This window comes from Geotrypetes seraphini, chromosome 8, assembly GCF_902459505.1.
Source record: "Geotrypetes seraphini chromosome 8, aGeoSer1.1, whole genome shotgun sequence".
Taxonomy (NCBI): Eukaryota; Metazoa; Chordata; class Amphibia; order Gymnophiona; family Dermophiidae; genus Geotrypetes; species Geotrypetes seraphini.
The window spans coordinates 166,009,723-166,028,491 of NC_047091.1; the positions used below are offsets into that span (position 1 = coordinate 166,009,723).

At 42.0% G+C, this 18,769-nt stretch overlaps 1 protein-coding gene across 4 annotated transcripts in view; it reads left to right on the plus strand.

Annotated features, from left to right (window-relative positions):
• Positions 1-18,769, plus strand: part of UBE3B (ubiquitin protein ligase E3B) — a 122,174-nt gene that overhangs the window by 82,337 nt on the left and 21,068 nt on the right. For all 4 annotated transcript variants that reach the window (XM_033955671.1, XM_033955674.1, XM_033955672.1 and 1 more), the window contains 6 exons: positions 513-612; positions 3,482-3,601; positions 11,252-11,428; positions 11,577-11,687; positions 13,673-13,810; positions 17,180-17,245. In XM_033955671.1, coding sequence (XP_033811562.1) covers positions 513-612; positions 3,482-3,601; positions 11,252-11,428; positions 11,577-11,687; positions 13,673-13,810; positions 17,180-17,245 — 712 coding nt within the window. The remainder of the gene's footprint in view (positions 1-512; positions 613-3,481; positions 3,602-11,251; positions 11,429-11,576; positions 11,688-13,672; positions 13,811-17,179; positions 17,246-18,769) is intronic.

Below are 18,769 nucleotides of genomic sequence, written 5' to 3' on the forward strand. Positions count from 1 at the left end.
TTGACAGGAGTTGCCATGCAGCAAATCACCAAAATTGGAAAGATTTTACCAAACTAAATTATACATTCTGGTGGAACTCGGTATGTCACATTTACAAAATGGAGAAAATTTTGGCTTTACAACAAGGAAATATTAAAAATTTTAAGAAAATATGGGATCCATTGACTAATTATTCTAGAGATCAGATATCTTAACACATTGATAATAGTAATATAGGGTTAGGGTGGGAAATATAGATATTAATATGAAAGAAAAATGGAAAAACAATTAATAGGGGAAGGGATGAATATCTATGATATGAATTTGTACATACATATATATTTTATTATACATTTTATAATATGTGATTCATGTATTGAAAGAATGAAAATTCTATAAATAAAAAGTTAAAAAAAAAAATTGTTATATTATTGTCCACTTGTTGTGAGGTATAAAAATGAATAGCGATTTGGAAAAAAAAAGAAAAGAATTCTCAGTCTTAATTATTGTTTATGGGACGGTTCTTCTTCCAGGGATCTCAAACCCAGTCTGCTTTTTCAGGAGTTAGACAAAGACAGGAAACGCGCCCAGCTGCTCCTGCAGTACATCCCCCATGTCATCCCCCACAAAAATGTAAGTAAATCTTACTGAGCCACCCCAACTTTTATGTTGCCAGAGCTGCACGGATCACATTGTTGTGCTTCCAGTCTGGACAGGTTGATTCCACTTGGTTACACAGTACTCCCCTGATATTCGCAGGGGTTCCGTTCCAGGAACCCCCGCAAATACGTTTTTTAGTGGGGGAGACTGGAGAGGGCAGCCGGAGAGGCAGGAGAGAGCAGCTGGAGCGCCAGCGAGTGAAGGCTCGCGGTATGCTCCGACCGCCTCTTCCTGCACTAAAGTTGGGCCTCACCCATCAGGAGCTGCTTTAACATGCAGCTCCTGATGGGTGAGGCCCGACTTTAGTGCAGGAAGAGGCGGTCGGAGCATACCGCGAGTGATTTCTTTCACTCGCTGGCGCTCTGGCTACTCTCTCCTTCCTCTCCGGCTGCCCTCCTGCCGGGTCATTCGTGGTCGGAAAATACTGCAAATGACCGGGACCGCGAATCTCTGACCGCAAATGTCCAGGGGAGCACTGTACTCCGAAAATTATATCCATTGCCATAGTTGTATGGATAAAATGTATTAAAATATAAATTATTGTAATTCTATCTCTCCCAGCTTTTCTGCCAAGAAATATTTTGTAAGTCTTTCAAGTTCACAAGGTGTAACTGTAATGGAGAAAATTCATCTATTGGGACTTGTATATTCCTTCTTCGAACAAAACCCCAAACCCTTTACAAATACAACTGCTAATAAAATACAATTCCTTTTGCTAAAGCTTAGCACGCACTAACAGAATTAACATGCACTAAATACTAAGAAGTCCATTTTATATCCATGAGCTTTTTAGCATTTAGTGTGCAATAAATTCATTAGTGCTAAACTTTAGTAAAAGGGCCTCCATAAAATAACAAAACTAAAACTGACAATGCATCCAAACAAAACAATGAATAGAATTAGATCTTAAACTAGTACTACTACCTGAATGCCATTAAAATGTCTTCCTTTCAAAATTTCCTTAGTCTTTGGGTAAAAAAAAAAGTCATTGGGGGCCAGATCAGGTAAATAGAGAGGGTGTTCCAATACAATTATTTGTTTACTGGCTAAAAACTCCCTCACAGACAGTGTCATATGAGGTGGTGCATTGTCGTGATGAAAGAGCCACAAAGGACTGTTTTTGCACACAATTTCAATTCACCTTTCTCATGCCAAGATTTTCTGTCAAGATTTTCTTAACTGTTTCTCTATCGATGTTTACTTGGTCTGCTCTGCTTCTCACAGTCAGTCGACGATTTTGATGCACAATTTGATGAATTTTTCATTGTTTTTGTCAGTTCTGCTCATTACTGGTCGCCCTAATCTCTCTTTATCAGTGATGCTTTCTCTCCCCTCTAGAAAAACGTTTAATCCATTTGTACACTGTCGTTTGCTTCATGGCATTATCCCTATAAACTTGGACTAACATGTCTCTGACTTCAGTTTCATTTTCGCCAAGTTTAATACAAAATTTAATGTTTGTGGTTACTCTAATTCAAGCTCTGACATTGTCGTGACGGCACACAAAAACATTCAATAACAATAATGAACGCCACTCAGCAAAACACCGCCTTACGTCGACACGAACATAGCTGTGAGACACTGATATACCAAGGTTACAAAACTTTACTGAGCTGTTTGTACAGGGCTGCCAATGTAAACACACGGTGGCAGGTTCATGAACTTAATTGTAAAATCTCGTATCTATCTATCTATTTGGAAAAGAGATGGCTGAGGGGAGAAATGTTTGAAGTCTACAAAATCCTGAGTGGAGTAGAATGGGTACAAGTGGATCAATTTTTCACTCTGTCAGAAATTACAAAGACTAGGGGACACTCGATGAAGGGTTAGAGAAATACTTTTTAAAACCGATTGGAGGAAATTCATTTTCACTCGGAGAATAGTTAAGCTCTGGAATGCATTGCTAGAGCAGATAGCGTAGCTGGTTTTAAGAAAGGTTTTGACAAGTTCCTGGAGGAAAAGTCCATAGTCTGTTATTGAGAAAGACTCTGGAGTGCATTGCTAGAGCAGATAGCGTAGCTGGTTTTAAGAAAGGTTTTGACAAGTTCCTGGAGGAAAAGTCCATAGTCTGTTATTGAGAAAGACTCTGGAGTGCATTGCTAGAGCAGATAGCGTAGCTGGTTTTAAGAAAGGTTTTGACAAGTTCCTGGAGGAAAAGTCCATAGTCTGTTATTGAGAAAGACTCTGGAGTGCATTGCTAGAGCAGATAGCGTAGCTGGTTTTAAGAAAGGTTTTGACAAGTTCCTGGAGGAAAAGTCCATAGTCTGTTATTGAGAAAGACTCTGGAGTGCATTGCTAGAGCAGATAGCGTAGCTGGTTTTAAGAAAGGTTTTGACAAGTTCCTGGAGGAAAAGTCCATAGTCTGTTATTGAGAAAGACTCTGGAGTGCATTGCTAGAGCAGATAGCGTAGTTGGTTTTAAGAAAGGTTTTGACAAGTTCCTGGAGGAAAAGTCCATAGTCTGTTATTGAGAAAGACATGGGGGAAGCCACTGCTTGCCCTGTATCAGTAGCATGGAATATTGCTACACCTTGGGTTTTGGCCAGGTAATAATGTCCTGGGTTGGCCACCGTGAGAACGGGCTACTGGGCTAAATGGGCCATGGTTCTGACCCAGTAAGGCTATTCTTATGTTCTTATGTCTGTCTGTCTGTCTTTATTACTATGCCATATCTGGAAAGGATTTTTATGGTGATTCTTTTTGTGTGTGTATATATCTGCCAGGATAGATAGGGGATATACTTAAGAATCCCTTCTACTTAAACTGCTTTGGGTAAATCTCTTCATGAAAAAATGGTAAATAAGCATCTGTAGATAACTGATGTGGGTTGTTTTCAATTGCAGAGGGTTCTTCTTTTTCGAAACATAGTCACTCAAGAGAAGGAGAAGCTTGGCCTTGTGGAAACCAGCTCTGCGTCACCACATGTCACACACATTACAATCCGCAGATCCCGCATGCTGGAGGTCAGTATCTGCCCCACTGCCCAGGTGTTTCATTCCCTGTGCCATGTATTATGGCATTTTACCAGTCATAAATCTTTCATAGTGGAGGCGGGTGTGTTTGGGCTGTTCAGTTTCTTATTACTGTGCCATATCTGGAAAGGATTATCATGGTGGTTCTTTATATATATAATTATTTTTTAAAAAAATTTCAAAATTCCAAATTATAATCTGAAACTAAAGGAAAAGAATCACTCAGTAGTTATTAAAGGGGAGGTTATCAACCTGGTCCGTTAAGACTAGTTAATCTGAGACCTGTGCTAAAATGGCACAAGTTAGTAGAAAGTAAAAATAACATCTTAATGTTAGCCCATGTTGAAATTCCCTCCTCATTGTGAAGAGCTTCAGTCTCTGGTAGCCAGAGCTGATATTGTGATGTCCTAATGCTTCATTCCAGCGAAGTGAAAAAAAAAAACGCCATCCTACAATAACTCAAAATATCCAAAAGCCAGATATTAGGACAATCTATATAAGAACATAAGAACATAAGAAGTTGCCTCCACTGGGTCAGACCGAGGTCCATCTTGCCCAGCGGTCCGCTCCCGCGGTGGCCCATCAGGTCCGTGACCTGTGAAGTGGTTTCTGCCTATTTCTATAAACTACCTCTAGTTTCTGCCTATTTCTATAAACTACCTCTAGTTATATCTGTACCCCTCTATCTCCTTATCCTCCAGGAACCTATCCAAACCCTCCTTGAACCCCTGTACAGAGTTCTGGCCTATCACATTCTCTGGAAGCGCGTTCCATGTGTCCACCACCCTCTGGGTAAAAAAGAACTTCCTAGCATTTGTTTTAAACCTGTCCCCTTTCAGTTTCTCTGAGTGACCCCTAGTGCTTGTGGCTCCCCACAGTTTGAAAAATCTGTCCTTATTCACTTTCTCTATGCCCTTAAGGATTTTGAAGGTTTCTATCATGTCCCCTCTAAGTCTCCTCTTCTCCAGGGAGAACAGCCCCAGCATTTTTAACCTGTCAGCGTATGAAAAATTTTCCATACCATTTATTAGTTTAGTCGCCCTCCTCTGCACTCCCTCGAGTATCGCCATGTCCTTCTTGAGGTACGGTGACCAGTATTGAACACAGTACTCCAGGTGCGGGCGCACCATTGCGCGATACAGCGGCATGATGACTTCCTTCGTCCTGGTTGTAATACCTTTTTTGATGATGCCCAGCATTCTGTTTGCTTTCTTTGAGGCTGTCGCACATTGCGCCGATGGTTTCAGTGATGTGTCGACCATCACCCCCAGGTCCCTTTCAAGGTTACTCACCCCTAGCAGTGTTCCCCCCATTTTGTAGCTGAACATCGGGTTCTTTTTCCCTACATGCATGACCTTGCATTTTTCTACGTTAAAACTCATTTGCCACTTTTTTGCCCAGTCTTCCAGTTTCGTTAGGTCCCTTTGCAGATCTTCACAGTCTTCCGTGTTTCTAACCCTGCTGCAGAGTTTGGTGTCATCAGCAAATTTGATAACCTCACATTTTGTCCCTGCCTCCAGATCATTAATAAATATGTTGAACAGTAGAGGTCCCAGCACTGACCCTTGTGGAACTCCGCTCGTGACCCATTGCCAGTCAGAGTATTGGCCTTTTACTCCAACCCTCTGCTTCCTGCCAGCCAACCAGTGTTTGATCCATCGGTAGATATCCCCTTGCACCCCGTGGTACCACAGCTTTTTAAGTAGCCGTTCATGAGGTACCTTGTCGAAGGCTTTTTGGAAGTCAAGGTAAATGATGTCTATGGATTCCCCCTTATCCATCTGGCTGTTTATTCCTTCAAAGAAGTATAGCAAGTTCGTGAGGCATGACCTTCCCTTGCAGAAGCCATGTTGGCTCGCCTTCAGTTGTCCATGGTTTTCTATGTATTCGCATATTGTGTCCTTTACCATTGCTTCCATCATCTTCCCTGGAACCGAGGTCAAGCTCACAGGCCTGTAGTTTCCCGGGTTACCCCTTGATCCCTTCTTAAAGATGGGCGTGACATTCGCTATTTTCCAGTCCTCTGGGATCTCCCCTGTTTTTAGGGAGAGGTTACATATTTGGCGAAGTGTCTCTGCTATTTCGTTTCTCAGTTCTTTTAGTACCCTTGGGTGGATGCCGTCCGGGCCTGGTGATTTGTCGCTCTTTAGTCTGTCTATCTGTCTGAGGACATCCTCTTTGCTCACCTCTAGTTTTACCAACCTTTCATCTTGTTCTCCGTTTATAATCTCCTCGGGTTCCGGAATATTGGTTGTGTCCTCTCTGGTGAAGACTGACGAGAAGAATTTGTTTAACCTGTCAGCTATCTCTTTTTCCTCCTGTATCGCTCCTTTCCTGTCTCCGTCATCCAGTGGTCCCACTTCCTCTCTGGCTGGTTGTCTCCCTTTCACATACCTGAAGAAGGGTTTGAAGTTTCTTGCTTCTCCTGCCAGTCTTTCCTCATATTCTCTCTTTGCTTTCCTGACCTCTCGATGACATTCTTTCTGGTGTCTTTTGTGCTCTTCCTGGTTTTCCCTTGTTGGTTCCTTTTTCCATTTCTTGAAGGATGATTTCTTGTCGCTTATAGCCTTTTTAACTGCAGTTGTTATCCATGCTGGGTTTTTAGTTCGATTTTTTTTTTGCACCCTTTCCTAAACTTTGGGACGTACAGGTCTTGTGCCTCGAGTACTGTGCATTTAAGCAGTGTCCAGGCTTCCTTTACGGTGTTCACCTTCCCTGAGCTGTTGCTGAGCTTTTTTCCTACCATTTTCCTCATGTCCTTGTAGTTTCCTTTTCTGAAGTTGAGTGCTGTCGTTGTGGTTCTTTTCACCTTGGTTGTTCCCATGTTTAATTTGTACTGGATCATGTTGTGATCGCTATTCCCTAACGGTGCTAGTACCACCACTTCCTTTGCGGGTCCCTCTAGCCCGTTGAGGATTAGGTCTAGAGTGGCATCCCCTCTCGTTGGTTCCGTGACCAGCTGCTCCATGAAACAGTCCCTTATTGCCTCTAGGAATTTAGTTTCTCTCGTGCAGTTTGAGTGCCCAATGTCCCAGTCTATTCCCGGATAGTTGAAGTCCCCCATAACCACCACTTTTTCACTTTTGCACACCTGTCTCAGTTCGGCCTCCAGGTCCAGGTCGTTTGTTTCTGGTTGTCCTGGTGGGCGATAGTACAGTCCCAATTTGATGTCAGCTCCTTCCCCTCCTGTCAGCTTAACCCATAGTGACTCCAGACTGTCTGCCCTTATTGTTGTTTCAATTCTGGATGAAGCAATGGAGTCCTTTATATACAGTGCTATTCCTCCCCCCTTCTTGTGTGCCCTGTCCTTCCTGTAGAGTTTGTACAATGGCAGTGCCACATCCCATTTGTTGTCCTCTGTCCACCATGTTTCTGTGATTCCTATTATGTCTATGTCCTTATTTCTGGCTATAACTTCTAGCTCCCCCATTTTAGTTCTTAGGCTTCTAGCATTTGTATATAGGCAATTTAAGTCCCAGTTTGTTACCTTTTCTTTTGGATCTACTCTTGATTTGTTGCTCCTGCTGGTCTCCTCGCGTGTTGCCTCCTGCGGTGTGTCTATTTCGTCCTCTGCCCGCTTCTATATATTTCACAGGGGTACTGTACATCTGAGTTCACAACTGAATAATAATGTGTATATACTAGTGCTGCCCGATTCACGATTCGAATCAATTTAAAACCAAAAAAAATCGGCCTCCCGATTCGGCATCCCGCACCCCTCCTGATGAATGTGCGGGAGGCCAGGAGGGAAGCCAGACACCAGCGGGAGGCCAGGGAGTAAGCCGGACACCAGCACTTTCCGACTGATCCTCCCCCCTCGCCCCCTGAAGCAGGAGCGGCAGCGCTGCCTCTTGCTGGCCGGCCGCTGCCGCTCCTGCTTTAGAGAGCGAGGAGGGAGGGTCAGTCGGAAAGTGCTGGTGTCCGGCTTACTCCCTGGCCTCCCGCTGGTGTCTGGCTTCCCTCCTGGCCTCCCGCACATTCATTTACCTAATATCAGCAGCCTGCAGAGAAGATCGCCAGTGATAGCGATCTTTGCAAGCTGCCATAGGCCTTTGGAGCTATTTCCTCTGCCAGCATCCTACCTCTGATGTCACAAGAGGGGCTACTATTTGGGTTCTTGTCAGGTACTTGTGACTTGCATTGACACTGTTGGAAACTGGACCGGGCTAGATGGACCACTGGTCTGACCCATAATGGTTATTGTTATATTCTTATCTCTAATATTTGGCTTTTGGGTCATTCCACCTAAGAGCCAATCTCATCAGTCATGTCAAAATGGTTTAATTGTTCTTTATTTGGCTCATTTTTATTTCATAGAGCAATGATTTAAATTTCTAGAGAAATTTCTTTTTTCTTTAAGGGGGAAAGTTATCAATGTGGCCTTCTATTAAGAGGTGTTTTTTTACCATTAACCTGGGTTATTAGTACCATAGGACATTGTATAAAACAAGATCTGTGCTAAAATAGCACAAGTTAGTGGTCAAATAACATATCTTAATGTAGTCCATATTAATAACTATGTCTCATCCTCTATAATAAAACCCTAAGCACACATGAGCACTTACGATGCCATAATCCCTGCCACCGTGATGTGTGCTTCCGTGCCGCACATGCACACTGCCTGCCTTCTGCCCCGATCTCTGATGCCAGCTGACTTCCTGTGCTGCCGGGATGCCTCTTCTCACCCCCGGACCAGCAAACGCAGCAGCCGCGGTTTCATCTTGCAGCCCTGGGGCATTTGCTATGCCTTCCCACTTCGATAATGTGAGGTGGGCTGGCCTAGCAAAAGCCTCGAGGCTGCCCGGGCTAGCGGATGCTGGACAGGGAGAGCAGGGAAAAGAGAAGGGATACTACTGGACAGGGGGAGCAGGGAAGGGGTAGTGGTGGACAGCCGAGGAGAGAGAGAGAAAGAAAGAAAGGCAGACACATGCATCTATTCTAGCACCCGTTAATGTAACGGGCTTAAAGACTAGTAAATATATATATACAAAGGAAACTAAATTGTCAAAGTCCTCAATACAATAAGCAGCAAAATTGCATCTACATATAAATCCCACTAATCAAATGTAAATGCTTATAAAGCCCTGTAGACCAGAAATCTTCCAATTAGAACAGCAAAAATAAACAAAATTTATAAGATCTGGTCTGATCCTGAACTATATATGTTCTAGGAAACTTAAAAATAAAGCCTAAACTGAGGGCCAGTGTTCTTGATCTCATTGATTTAAAAAGAACCAAACAACTAACTCTTCTAATTTATAATGTAGCTGGAGTTAGGTCAGAAAAGACATTAACCTTATGACCATGAAACAAAACATGTTTAAATTTATAAAGGAAAAAAAAATTGTATCTCTGTTAGAAGAATACAGTAAAGAACTCCATTATTGGGATCTAGCTAGACACTTGTGACCTGGGCTGGCCACAGTTGGAAACAGGATACTGGACTTGATGAACCTTCGGTCTGTCCCAGTATGGCAATTCTTATGTTCTACTGATGTTTCCAGTAAAGCAGTTCAAGTAAGAATAAAACGGTTAGGGCTCTTCAGCTTGGAGAAGAGATGGCTGATTGAAGTCTACAAAACCCTGAGTGGAGTAGAACGGGTACAAGTGGATCGATTTTTCACTCCGTCAAAAATTACAAAGACCAGGGGACACTCAATGAAGTTATAGGGAAATATATATATATATATATATATTTATTTATTTATTTATATATATATATATATATATATTTATTTATATATATATATTTATTTATATATATATATATATTTTTTTATTTTTTATTTTTTTAAGTTCTTTATTAAGTTTTTCAACAACAATTGTGCAACAAATGATTCACAAATATGGATACTTAAAAACAAGCACAATGGAACTTACAGACTTCAACGTACAATTATATTATCCCCACCCTCCCACCTGATATACAAGTAAAATAAAACCTTAATAAAACTATTCATGAAATCTCTAAATCAAGTTCCCCATTCCATTTCCTCCCCCCTCCCTGGATGTGTATGTTTACATGTCTTCCACTACAGGTGATTGAGGCCAGCAGCGTGCCTGATTTTAAGGCCAAATGGGATCGGCACATGGGATCTATTCACAGGGCAAAGGTAGGGGAGGGACATTAAGGTGGGCAGACTAGATGGGCTGTGGGCCCTTATCTGCCGTCTATTTCTATGTTTCTATGTCTATAAAATAAAACTCATTTATTCCTCCTTACAAAATTTATAATATTTTTAAGGGAAATATTTTTAAAACCAATAGGAGGAAATTTTTTTTCACTCAGAGAATAGTTAAGCTCTGGAACGTGTTGCCAGAGGATGTGGTAAGAGCAAATAGTGTAGCTGGTTTTAAGAAATATTTGGGACAAGTTCCTGGAGGAAAAGTCCATAGTTTTATTGAGAAAGACATGGGGGAAGCCACTGCTTTCCCTGTATCAGTAGCATGGAATGTTGCTACTCCTTGGGTTTTGGCCAGGTACTAGTGACCTGGATTGGCCACCATGAGAACGGGCTACTGGGCTTGATGGACCATTGGTCTGACCCAGTAAGACTATTCTTATGTTCTTATGCTATGGTTTCCTCAGCTCTCTTGACAAGAGATAAGAATATAAGAATAACCACCTTTATATCTAAAATTCCATTGGTTGCCAATTCATTCTAGGATACAATTCAAAACACTAACTCTGGTTCATCAGGTCCTGAATCATAAGCAACCTGAATAATTTACATTCTTTAATAATATCTTACTCTCCTACCAGAATGTTGAGATCAATGCGGGATTTTAAGCTGATTTTCCCTTCAGCAAAGAGGGCCAACGGGACTCTACAAGAAATAAAGCTTTTTATTTATGGAATCATCTACCACAGAATATTAGATTACAAGTAACCACAAAGGCATTCAAAACTAGGCTTAAGACCTTCTACTTTAAGGAGTCATTTGGAACTGACATGTCCTTATCAGATATTTCCCATATTTATTGATTGAACTTTATTCAGCGGTATGACTTTTGGGGAGTGTGATGGATAGTGGACATTTGGATCAGTATAGAAATGTTCTTTTTTTAACTTCTTATAACATTATGCTAAATGTGTCCTATCTCTGTATTTTCCTATCTTTAATGGAGTTCCTTTCATAAAATATTTGTGTTGTAAACCTCTTAGATCGGTCATATGCTAAAGCGGAACAACAAGTTCTAATAAAGCATAAACATATATATTGTTACCACATCCTCTGGCAACACGTTCCAGAGATTGACATTTAATTGAGTGAAAAAATACTTTCTCCTATTTGTTTTTAAAGTATTTCCTTGTAACTTCATTGGGTGTCCTCTAGCCTTTGTACTTATTGAATGCAGAAGCATAATAAACTTTAGCAAGAGCAGGCAAATTCCTCGATGGTCAAATGAAGAATGTCAAGAATATAGGTCCTAAGCTTTTCAGCCGCTGATTGGGTTGCGAGCCCAATTTTATAGAATTAGAGGCTAAGCTATTTCAGCATTCATGCATATCATCCTCCTGTCTCCTCTGCTAGAAATGATGAGTTGTCCATAGGACAGTTACTGTAGGATTTACGGTACTTAATACGTCAAAGGGTGCTGTCTATGGTAGGTAACGTTCAGATCCGTTACTGTGCTTAGGATGGATATGAACAGCTGAGGCAGCTCTCGCAGAACGCAATGAAGGGTGTCATCAGAGTAAAGTTTGTGAATGACCTTGGGGTGGACGAGGCTGGAATTGACCAAGATGGTGTTTTCAAAGAGTTCTTAGAAGAAATCATTAAGAAGGTGTTTGATCCTGCCCTGAATCTCTTTAAGGTATTTGACATTCTTTCTTTTTGTTTTAAAGAGTTTTCTGTAAATGCCAAAGAACTTGACAAGGTGAACAGTTAAGATTGCCCAACAACTGAAAGTCACACCTCAGTTTTAAGCTTCCTCTTTCTTGTTCTGTTTTACGCATTGGCAGACAACTAGCGGTGATGAAAGGTTGTATCCATCCCCTACGTCATACATCCATGAAAATTACTTGCAGCTTTTTGAATTTGTTGGGAAGATGCTTGGGAAGGCTGTGTATGAAGTAAGTGAAAGACAGACTAACATAGCTCACACAGCTACATAAGATGCCCTTAAAGCAGCAATGATTTGACTGGTACCAATCCCCTGAAGGTCTCGTAATAATAAATATGCATGAATGTACTTGGGTGCAAGCACACTCGTATGTCAGCTGGTGTAATTGCTTGCACCTAGTTTCAGAAGATGCATATGTGACTTACAATATTCTATAAGTTATGTTCATAAATGTGCACTCCGCCTAGATGCTGCTGATATGTACATCCATTTTTAAACTATGTGCTGTCGGAGAAATACCTGTAGAAACGGAGGAAAAAAATGCAGAAAAGTGAAGGCAGATTAAAAATCAGATGGCCTTTCCTGTCTACCCATCCATGCCATCTGTCATTCCTTCTTCTCCCTTGGAGATCCTCTGTACTTGTCTTAAGCTTTCTTGAAATCCACTACATTCTTCATCTCTACCACCTCCAGCAGGAGACTGTTTCACAAATTCATCACCTTTTCCATGAAGTATTCTTCAGGCTACTCTCCTGAGTCTTTCTGCTTTCACCTTCATCCTATGCCATCATTCCTCAGCTTGAAAGAGACTTGCCTCCTGGGCATCTCTGCTATGAAAGTACTTGAACATCTCTATCATATCTCCCTTCTCCAGCCTTTCTTCCATAGTAAATGTATTGAGATCTTTATGATTTATGACGTAGACCACTAGCCATTTCCGTAGCCGCCCTCTGGACCAACTCCCATCCTGTTTATATCTTTTTAAAAGTGCGGTCTCCAGAATTGTACACAATATTCTAAATGAGGTCCCACCAGGGTCTTATACAGGGGTATCATTGCCTCATTTTTCCTACTGGCTGTACCTCTCCCTATGCACTTAAGCATCCTTCTAGCATTGTTGAAAATATAGTGCTTAGGTGGAATATTGGCACATACATGTGTTGTAATCACGTATGCCAGGATTCTGGCCATTTATGTACCTCTTTGTATCGTATTTTTCACTCCATAAGATGCACTTTTTCCCCCCAAAAAAGTGAGTGAAAATAAGGGTGCATCTTATGGAGCGAATACAGGGCCGGATTTAGATGAAAAGAGGCCCTAGGCTATTCCACTTATGAGGCCCTTTTACCTACCATTTTTAAGTTTGTAAATTACATGAGAGATAATAAAATACATCATTACTGTGATATATATCAATATGTTAAATGAAACATGTTGTTATTGGTACTAACCTTTATAAAAAATGTGACACGGATCTTGAGGCCCTAGGCTGAAGCCTAGTTAGCCTATAGGAAAATCCGGCCCTGAGCGAATATAACAACACCCCGGTACCTTTTTTAAAAAATCCCGGCACTCCAGCATGCTTTCTGCGCTCCTGCCTCGCTGGACGGCTGCCTCCTGATTTGTTCCCTTGCTCTCTTCTGGCAGGAGACAGGCGCGTGCTTTTTGCGTGCCTGCCTGCTCCCTGAATGGTGCTATCAGTTCTGGCGGAACTCGCGAGAACTGATGACAGCCATTCAGGGAGCGGCGCAGGATCAGGCAGGCACACAAAGCGAACGCCTGCCTCGTGCGCCGCTCTGACGCTGCCGGAAGAGAGCAGGGGAACAGATCAGGAGGTAGCCGTCCAGCGAGGCAGGAGCACGGAAAGTACGCTGGACTGCCGGGATTTTAAAAAAGGTACTGGGGGGAATTTTTTTAAAAAAAGGTACCGGGGGGGGGGGGGGCTGCCTACCACTAGACCTGCCTGGGGGTGGGGGCTGCCTACCCTAGACATGCCTTGTACCCTGTCCCGACCTACCACTAGATCACCAGATGTGGGACAGGGTACAGGCCGGGGGTTAGGAAGAATGTTTTTTACTTGGGTTTTCCTCCTCTACAGGGGGGTGCGTCTTATGGTCAGGTGCATTTTATGGAGCGAAATATACAGTAACTACTTTTATGTTTAAGATGCAGGTAGGGTGAGTTGTAAACTGTGTGTTCTGCACTCTCTTTTAGGGAATTGTTGTGGATGTCCCATTCGCCTCTTTCTTTCTGAGTCAGTTGCTTGGACATCACTACAGCTTTTTCTATAGCTCGATTGATGAACTTCCTTCTTTGGACTCCGAGTTCTATAAAAATCTTACTTCTATTAAGGTCTGTTTGATGTGTGTTTTCTTTGTCATTAAGTGAAAGGTGGAACTCAGTCATGAGGCTTCATATAGAAAATTTAGTTTAAATCTTTTTTTATTGAAATATGTTGATACACAAAGAAACAGAATATAGAAAATTTCCAGAGGCTGTTATAGGAGAAAGCACCCTTCAGGGATTCAAGAAAAGGTTAGATAAATTTCTGCTGGATCAGAACATACGCAGGTAAGGCTATACTCAAATAGGGCACTGGTCTTTGACTTAAGGGCTGCCACGTGAGCGGACTGCTGAGCACGATGGACCACTGGACTGACTCAGCAGCGGCAAATCTTTTGTTCTTATGCAGGCCTTAAGATCTGATTGTTTGATCTTTTTTTTTTTTAACTAGGAAGATTGAGATAAATAGCAGACCATTTTTCCCCTCTTAATCAAAATACCTTTCATATATGTTCAATATAATTGTTTTTCAGGTTTATATTTATATAGGTTTATTTGGGCTGTTTTTCACTGTTTTGATGTCTGTTTCAGATTATTTGTATTTAATATGATCTGCTTCATTTTATAAATTGTACACTGGGAAGGGGGGGTGGGGTAGGTTGTGGGTTGGGTTGGGGGGGTGAATTTATTGGATTTGTTTGTAAATTATGGAGCTGCTTGTTCTTTCTCTTGGTGCTCAATAAAATATATTTGACGATAAATTGTACACTGACTTGATGTAGTCAGTGAAAGGTGGTATAACAAGTATTGCAAAATATAAAAAAAAATAAAACAAAACATTTGGGCACTACTGTCAAAACAAATCATACAACTGTCATAAAAAATTTATTAGAAAGGCAACACAGAAAATGTTACCTGACAGTGATTTGGGGTTAAACCAGAGGTCTCAAACTCAAACCCTTTGCAGGGCCACATTTTGGATTTGTAGGTACTTGGAGGGCCTCAGAAAAAAATAGTTAATATCTTATTAAAGAAATGACAATTTTTCATGAGGTAAAACTCTTTATAGTTTACTAGTCTTATAGCCCGTTACATTAACGGGTGCTAGAATATATGTGTGTGTGTGTCTGTCTTTATTTCTTTTTCTCTCTCTCTCCTTAGTGTATTTCTGTCTTTCTTTTTCCTTGGCTATCCACCACCACCCCTTGCCTGCTCTCCCTTCCTTTTACCTCCCCTGTGTCCACCACCACCCCTTCGCTGTTCCCTTATCCAGCAGCAGCCCTTCTCCCTTTGTTTTACCTCCCCCCATCCATCATCGCCTTTTTTCCTGCTCCCCCTGTCCAGCAGTAGGCCTCCCTTCCTTTTTCTTCCCCCCTGTCCAGCAGCACCTCTTTCCTGCTCCCCCTGTCCAGCAGTAGACCTCCCTTTCTTTTTCTTCCCCTGTCCAGCAGCACCTCTTTCCTGATTCCCCTGACCAGCAGTAGGCCTCCCTTCCTTTTTCTTCCTCCCCCTGTCCATCAGCACCTCTTCCCCTGTCCATCAGCACCTCTTTCCTGCTCCCCCTGTTCAGCAGTAGGCCTCCCTTCCTTTTTCTTCCCCCTGTCCATCAGCACCTCTTCCCCTGTCCATCAGCACCTCTTTCCTGCTCCCCCTGTTCAGCAGTAGGCCTCCCTTCCTTTTTCTTCCCCCCCCCCGTCCATCAACACCTCTTCCCCTGTCCATCAGCACCTCTTTCCTGCTCCCCCTGTCCAGCAGTAGGCCTCCCTTCCTTTTTCTTCCCCCCCATCCATCAGCACCTCTTCCCCTGTCCAGCAGCACCTCTTTCCTGCTCCCCCTGTCCAGCAGTAGACAACCCTTCCTTTTTCTGCCCTCCCCTGTCATCAGCACCTCTTACCCTGTCCAGCAGCACCCCTTACCTCCTTTTGCGTCTGCCCTCCGCCTACAGCCGCCTCAAGCCGCCGCAGCCTGCAGGCGCCGACAGCCGCCTCACCTCGAAGCCGCCGCCAGTGCCACTCCGTGAAGTCCTCCTCCTGGCAGCTGCCGCTCCTCACCACCTTTCATGCGCCTTAGCGCGCATACGCACTCTGCCAACCACAGCCCGACAGATCAGGGAACAGGAAACACGGGGTAAGAGTGCGCATGCGCGCTTAGCATTTTATTATATTAGATAAATCTTTCCTTCTGGGTAAGTTATAATTATAATATTGTAATTTATAGCTAAAGAGACATATGATCAAGAAACTGTTTTATTTTACTTTTGTGATTATGATAAACATACTGAGGGCCTCAAAATAGTACCTAGCGGGCCACATGTGGCCCCCGGGCAGTGAGTTTGAGACCACTGGGTTAAACGTATCATCAGAAAACACATTTTAGTTTTCATAGTAGTAGTGTTAACTTTTGGAGGAATGGTAGTTGTAAATTGAATTGATCTTTCATGCTTTTAATGTTGTTCTACAATAGCCATGTCAAAAGATGTGTTAGGTGATCTTGCCTTGCTGCCACTTGCATTTGCCTGTTTTGTTTAACCATATACGGTAACCTTCTCCAGTACTGTTAATCTGGCTTCATTCCACAGTACATACAACACTATTGTTAAATACACTGTGTGTTGTTGTCGCTGGTTCATAGACAACGGCGCGAAAGACAAAGGCACGCGCCGACAACTGAGCGCAAGACTGAGGCGCGCGCTGAAGAAAATTACAGTTTTTAGGGGATCCGACGGGGGTTTTTGTTGGGGAGCCCCCCCAGTTTACTTAATAGACATCGCGCCGGCGTTATGGGGGGTTTGGGGGGTTGCAACCATCCACATTTTACTGTAAACTTAACTTTTTCCCTAAAAACAGGGAAAAAGTGAAGTTTTCAGTAAAATTTGGGGGGGTTACAACCCCCCACGCCCCCCACAACGCGGCGCAATGTCTATTAAGTAAAGTGGGGGGGTTCCCCCCCCACACCCCCCCATCGGAGCCCTAAAAAACAGTAATTTTGTGCGGCACGCGCCTTCGCGCTGCGCTCAATTGTCTGGGCGCGCCTTTGTCCCGGCGCGCTTTTGACCTGACACCGTTGTCGCTGTTGGTTTTTTAAATCTCGTGAAACAAAAGATGATTTGTTTTTTTAAATATGAAAAGCTGAAGACTGCGTCAAATCAAGGAGCCAAACATTATTACCCTAGAAAGTGCACATAAAACCATAGAATTTGTACAAGTTTGGTATTACTGTTCACGCATTTTAATCATAAAGGTTTAAGTTCCAGCTTAATACACTCTGAAAACACTCTGAATAGAAGTTTCATGCATGATAGAGCATAATAAAACTGTGGGGTTATGCTGCTATGAAGATTTGAGGGTTATTTCAATTACAAGGACCAAGGAGAGCTATAAACTGAATTAAGATTTATTCTGTTGTGTTTTTTGTTTTTTTTTGCCGGATGCTCATTAGCGCTATGATGGAGATATTGCAGATTTGGGCTTAACCCTGTCCTATGATGAAGATGTAATGGGTCAGGTAAGTCTTGTTCATATTTTGTCATTATATTCTCAAATGTTCCCTATTCTAGCACTTGCTTTAATTTTTTTTTCTTAATTCTCTATAAGAACTATTGTGTTTCCTACCAAATAATGTGATTAGTGTTCTGTAAGCCATGTGTCACTGTACATTATACTAGAGAATGACACAGTGATAGAATTCATCACCATTCCCATCCCAGTGTATAACCACGGGAAACCATCCGTTGTCATTCTTTATTACCTATCTCAACCTTGGTCCTTCTACACCAGCATTCTTTAATGCATGGCTTGAGGGTCAGTGGCTGGGCACATTTCTACTCTGATTCTTCCCTCTATCCTTAAAGAATGACATGGGGATGGTTTCCCGTGGTTATCCGTGGGGACGGGAATGGTGTTGGATTCTATCAACATGTCATTCTCTAGTTTATACTTAACTTGTGAATACATCTACTATTACATAACTTTTCTTGTGCATTTTTTCTTTTCTTAAATGGCTTTGATTTTATAATAGGACACGTATACGAGAAGTCCAAAGTGATACAGTACAAGTTCAAAAATCCAGAATGCTTGGGAATTGGGTCAATCTGGATTTTCCAGATTCTCAGGCAGTACTTTTAAAATTCAAATTTAAGGAATAAAGAAGAGATGAGCAAGATAATTGTGTTGATTTTATTTACAGAATGCTTCATTTAGCTTAACAAAATGGATATGCTTACAGGAAAACATACAAAGAAACGTAATTATGTCTCATTGAATTACACCATAGGAGAGTCATAGAAAACAGAGGCATTTATTTTACTGTAAACCAATATGTGCTATAATCACAGTGTCTTTATAGATTCTTAATTAAATATAGTGAATATCTCAGAACCAACACCCGTGACTGGTGAATTCACCAAACTGGGGTTAATTGGGGGACCATCATTGAAATTCACTGTCCCCTCACCATCCTAATTGCTATTGTTGAAAGTTTCAAAATGTGGTTACTTATCTGTGAATCGGATGGTTAGATCTTGATATTGTTCCCCAGCGGTGAAGAAATAAACTTGTGTTAATAACGTGTTAAAACCCACTGTAGTAACTCCTCCAAACATTATCCGTGTCCCCCCGACTCGAGTTTCGATGGATATCGTCTTCAGGGAAGGACTCTGTTAGAATGAGGATACAGGGTGGTTATACCGTGAAAATATACTCTTATCATAAAAATATCCGTAACGGGAACCAACCTCATTAATTGTTGGTAGTCTTGCTTAACATTAAATCCTCTAAAATACATGTATTTTAGAGGATTTAATGTTAAGCAAGACTACCAACAATATAAAATACATGGCTCTAAAATACATGGCTTTTATCTGTGAATCGGATGGTTAGATCTTGATATTGTTCCCCAGCGGTGAAGAAATAAACTTGTGTTAATAACGTGTTAAAACCCACTGTAGTAACTCCTCCAAACATCATAAAAATATCCGTAACGGGAACCAACCTCATTAATTGTTGGTAGTTTTCTTCCGCTATTACCTGA